Source organism: Thalassophryne amazonica, chromosome 14 (assembly GCF_902500255.1).
Source record: "Thalassophryne amazonica chromosome 14, fThaAma1.1, whole genome shotgun sequence".
Classification (NCBI taxonomy): Eukaryota; Metazoa; Chordata; class Actinopteri; order Batrachoidiformes; family Batrachoididae; genus Thalassophryne; species Thalassophryne amazonica.
In genome coordinates, this window is record NC_047116.1 from 24,155,787 (window position 1) to 24,161,391 (window position 5,605).

Sequence of the window (5,605 nt, forward strand, 5' to 3'; positions counted from 1 at the left end):
ATAAATGTTATCCATTCTTTGTGCTCAAACGCCAAAGCAGGGGCGAATCCAGATGGAATGGGGGCCTGGGGCAAGGATGTGCCCCCCTCCCCCACAACACCCCTAGATTAAAGGTCCAGTTTTGAAGCTGTTTTTTACTACAACTACTAATATTGCTTAAAATAATAATAATTTCGACAAGTAAAATGTTTAGAGAGAATTTAAATGTTAGAAAATGTTAGAATTTAATAGTTACATTTATAAACAATGTAGGTTCAAAATTGCAAGTTTTACTGTTACAGTGCTGTCAACAGTTAAATATGAGGTCAAGAAAGAGGTCTTTATTTTACTTTTTATAAAACAAGTATTTATTTTCATTGAAGTCAAGAAAGGGTGACTATAAAGTGAGTTTTGGCAAAACAGGTATCATTGTCATGTTGAGGTGGCAGAGGGTTGTTGTCGGCAGCTGGGAAAAGTAACTAAAAAAGTAACTAGTAATCTAACTTAGTTACTTTTACAATTGAGTAATCAGTAAAGTAACTAAGTTACTTTTTCAAGGAGTAATCAGTAATCAGATTACTTTTTCAAAGTAACTGTGGCAACACTGTATATATAATACGAGGTCTGTTAGAAAAGTATCCGACCTTTTTATTTTTATCCACAATTTCTCGGATAGTCACATGACTGAAAAGCCACCGAAAGCCGTCTGACTCTTCCGAATGGTGGACGAGGTGAGCATGTCAAAACATGTCCTGTGAGACTTCATCACGGAGGCGCTTTTGCTGCGCCGTCAGCTTCGTGCCGATGAATTTCGCCGCCACTCTTTTCATGGCCAAATCTTCTTTCACAGTGGAATGTGCCGAGAAAGTGCTGATGTCCACCTCTTCCACAATTTCTCGGATAGTCACACGATGGTCCCGCATCACCACAGCGTTCACTTTGGAAATGATCTGGTCGTTTCAGCATGTTGATGGCCGACCGGAGCGTGGCTCGCTCTCCACCATTGTGCGGACGTCTTTAAACTGGTTGTACCGCTCCTTAATCTGTGTGATGCCCAGAGGATCGTCACCGAAAGCCGTCTGAATAATCCGAATGGTTTCCACCTGGCCCAGTTTCTAGCAAAATTTGATGCAGTCGCGCTGCTCCAGTCGTTCCGCATTTCCTTGCAAAGAAAAAAACGACGAGAGATTCCACCCATCCTCACACAAAGGCTGCTTACAAGCAAATGATGCAACCGACAGGCGTGAAAAAACCATGCATACGCACGAAGGTTCAAGGTTGGCTCATGCAAGCACACGTGATTCAAATCCATCAGGTTTTTGAAAAAAATAAAAAGGTCGGATACTTTTCTAACAGACCTCGTATACAACCCCAAATCCAATGAAGTTGAGACGTTGTGTAAAATGTAAATAAATGTTAGAAGGAAAGGTGATGTAACACAGTAGTAAACGTACCACTGTCCCAGCTTTTTTAAACGTGTTGCAGGCATCCATTTCAAAATGAGCAAATTTTTGCACAAAAACAATAAAGTTTATCAGTTTGAACATTAAATATCTTGTCTTCTTGGTGTATTCAATTGAATATAGGTTGAAGAGGATTTGCAAATCATTGTATTCTGTTTTTATTTACATTTTACCCATTGTCCCAACTTCATTGGAATTGGGGTTGTACATATATATAAATATATATTGCTGCTCAAATAAAACAAAATAGTTAAACTTACTAACTCATTTAAAGTGACAAGGAAGTGGCCAGCATGGTCTCTCACCATCTTTTCTGTTCTCTTCCACCAGCTGATCTACATGATGGCAACCACTTAACTTTGCCGTTTTGAAGTTTAAGAGTCGAGAAGACTGCTGCACTAAGTTTTAAACTGTTTTCAGAGCACAGTGCAATACTTCAGATTGCACTGAGTATATGTGGAGACCGTTGACACTGACAACAAATGAACTAAAAACCTGAGAATAGAAATTCAATATCTCTCTACTAGTAATCACATAAAATGGAAATAGCTGATCGGATGCTTCTTGTAGCATTTTGTTGGCATCCAGGGATTTGCTTGTCTGAGGACACCTGATGAAATTTTTTTTCAGAATAAGGTTAGTGCATAGCTGATTGGTTTGTACTTGGCACTTGTAGAATTATGGCGACAACCACAAAACCACACCAGTGTTATTTTTAACCTTAATGTGAAAATATGTATTTGATTCTGCGGCCAAAAAGGTGACTGCATGATTTGTCCAACTATCTACACTCGCAGAAATATTTAACCCTAACTTTTAAGATTTATGTAATTTTATTGCATGACAAATTCCCATTTACTTTTTTTTTTAGATAATACAAACCTACCAAATAAACCTTACATGATCCGTATTCATTACTGTAATAAATCCTATTTATTTGAAATGCATAATCCTCAGCTTTATGTATTTAGTATTAATAAAATATAATTACTCTAAATCAATAATAATGACAGTGTTTATTTAAAATACATAAACTATATTGTTGAATTGTGTAATAATTATGTTACCTATACAAGATAAATGGCATAGGTAACATAATTAATATGCAATTCAAACAATATACTTTATGTATTAAATAAATACTGTCATTATTGATTTAGAGTAATTCTATTTTATTAATACTAAATACATAAAGCTGAGGATCATGCATTTCAAATAAGTAGGATTTATTACAGTAATGAATATGGATCATGTAAGGTTTATTTGGTAGGTTTGTATTATCTAAAAAAAAAAAGTAAATGGGAATTTGTCGTGTAATAAAATTACATAAATCTTGTAACCTACAGTATTTAACATCAGGTGTTGCAGTCTGAGCTGAAATATAAATTATTGGGGCACAACATAGTTACATGTGAGATTGTCACGGATGTTGAGGAAACTGCTCAGCATCCGGGACGGCACCTCCCATCCCTGCATGCCACACGGACGTCCTATCAGAGCACTTTCAGCCACAGGATGAATACATAATGACCAGAGTTATTCAGTTACTCATCATGTGCAATATTGTCGAACATTTTGCAAATGTCTTAAAAAAAACAAAAAAACCATGTTCACTGTTTACTGTCACTGTTTCGGTACTCTGGCAAAATAATTTCTTTCAGGATAAATAAAGTTGATCTTATTTATGTTGCGTTGCGTTCCATCAGTACGAGTTGTTATTGATTTCCCATACACTGCTTGGACTGTTGTATCATCATGAGTGAGCTTTTAAACACAGTGATGATTTCAGTGGTTAAACTGAACAAACTCAACCACACACAGTATATTATACTTTCTGACCGGGCTTTATTTTGCACAAATGTTTTTATGAATCTTGCTTTGAAGTGCCTTATATGCTTAATTTGCACATTGTTACCCCCTTTGTTGTTGTTGTTTTTTACAGAAGGCAGGGGGCTTCTTCCTTTAAGATTATAGGCCTTCTGAAAAGGGAATGTTACCCATCAGAGTTATTTTGAAATCAGTATGATTTACTTGTGAGGGTCCTGGTTTGTAGTCTTAGATTTGATTTATTTTTTCATATTTTGTAGATTATGGTTCCAATATGGAAACCCCAAAATATTAGGTTCATAGTCAAACTAGCTTTTCCATCCAGAAGACTCAGAAGAAGGGGGTGTGACACTTATTTGGCGTGAATGCCTATTTGAAGGGCCATAGCTCTAAAAGAATAACAGATAACACCCTGAATTTTTAAAGGGTTTTTCACTTGTACCTAGTGTCCATTTTAAAACCTACAAGTTTCCTTGGCTATGTAGTTTTCAGTTGATGGCTTTTCAAAGACAGTCCTCCCCCACTTTTTTTTGCCCCCCCCCCCCCCCAAAAAAAAAAATCCATGTCCAGCGTCTCCTGCCAATCATAACTAGCTTCTGTTGAAACAAAATGAAAATGGCTTGGAAAGTATCCTGTGATGACATCATTTTAATGTAGAAATAAGTCTCTTGGGCCAAAAATAATTTTCAAACCAACATTCCTTTCTATTGAAATGTACTATTTATTGTGCCAGAGAAAAAAGTAATCAAGGCCTTATCTGTGCTTTTCCAGATACTGTACGTATGACCCTTCAAAGTTGGCAAGATAACAGGCGTCCATGTCAGAAAATAAGTAAAAGTGCTACGCCCCTTTTTGGACCCTTTTGGAAGGAAAACTACTTGGAGTATGAAGCTAATATTTTGGATTTTTTTTTCATAATCTACAAATTTGTGAAAATGAAATAAATCGAAGACCATGAATGAGGGAGATATTTTGAAATAGGTTGATTTCTTATGGAATGACCTGTAAAGTTAAATAAAAAGGATTACATGTGGAATGTCTAAGAAATCTCTGTAGAGATCTTCATAAATTGTTCTACTTTTAAACACAATAATTAAACATACTCAAAATTTTATTTTATCTTTGATAAGCAACCCTAATTTTTGAGCATGTGTAGTGTCTTACTGGTGTCTTTCTGTATTTTATATTTCATAAAGACGATGTAATAGTGAGGACAGTAAGGGACTATGGGCATGAGGACAGTAAGGGCTACGGCAGTCTGACATTTGACCCCAGTGATCTGGGCCTTCGCTCAAATGATTGACCTCTGGCTGACCATGGCAGGGCAATTCTGGAATCCACCTAAGTGTGTCCAAATCAAGTCGAAAATCAAATTGCATGACCTTCAACTTTGGCATAAATTCTTTTTAAAGGCAATTTCAGGGTCAGCCTTCACGGACATACCAAGATTGGTAGAAATCACAAAATGACCAACAAACAGGCAGACATGGCCTTGGTCTCAGTGACTGACCTTCAGCAAATTTGAGCTTGTTGGGCTATTCTGGGACCTACCTCCACATCTGCACCAAATTTGGTGGAATTTGGAATGAAAAAAAAAAAACTACATTTTGACCTCTACCCCAAATATTGGTCTTTATTAAATTTGATATCGCTTGCACAATTCCAGAAAACTCCTACTCGTATGTGTGGCAAGTTTGATCAACACTGGAGTGTTAAAAAAAAAGACCTTTGACCTCAATAACCATGATATTAGCCAAAACCAGCCATTTAAGGGTAACTCTGGGGTTGACGGTCATGCACATGTCAAGGTTGGTGGAACCTGGCCAGTGGACCTATGAGAAAGTAGGGAACCAAACAGAGATAAACGTTGCTTAAATCAGTAATGATTTAGTCGTTAAAAGGCAACCTGGATGCAGGTTTGTAATCAGTCATATTCTCAATGGGTTCAACTTTGGATTCCAGAATTTTGAATGAGTCTTTGCCATTGAGAAATTGGAGACTTTTCAACATATTGGCCTTTGTCTTTGTTGATGCCCTGAAAACTAAAAAAACAACATATTTTGACCCTCAACTCTTCATCTTCAGAGAAATTGTTGATTGTATCCTTATTGGAAAATAGCTCCATTTTTTTATAACACAACCGGATTTAATGGCTGTCAAAAATCTGTAAATGCTGCCAGTAAATGTTTTGGAATACAGCCAACATTTGATCATAAGTCCTTTATTAGTCATAAATGAATGTTTGATGTAAGTCCAGTTCACATTCTAAGAGTTGTGTTCTGTAAGTAGACGATGGGTTATTAATAGGTTTGGTATGTTCACCAAAGCCAGATTTC

The 5,605-nt window shown here is 36.6% G+C and overlaps 1 protein-coding gene across 1 annotated transcript in view; it reads left to right on the forward strand.

Moving 5' to 3' along the window:
• Nucleotides 1–2,181, forward strand: part of LOC117524892 (neuronal membrane glycoprotein M6-b-like) — a 42,460-nt gene extending 40,279 nt beyond the window's left edge. The window contains 1 exon segment of the mRNA XM_034186713.1: nt 1,773–2,181. Within this exon segment, the coding sequence (XP_034042604.1) occupies nt 1,773–1,799 (27 nt within the window). The 3' untranslated portion in view covers nt 1,800–2,181.
• Nucleotides 2,182–5,605: the final 3,424 nt, after the last annotated feature.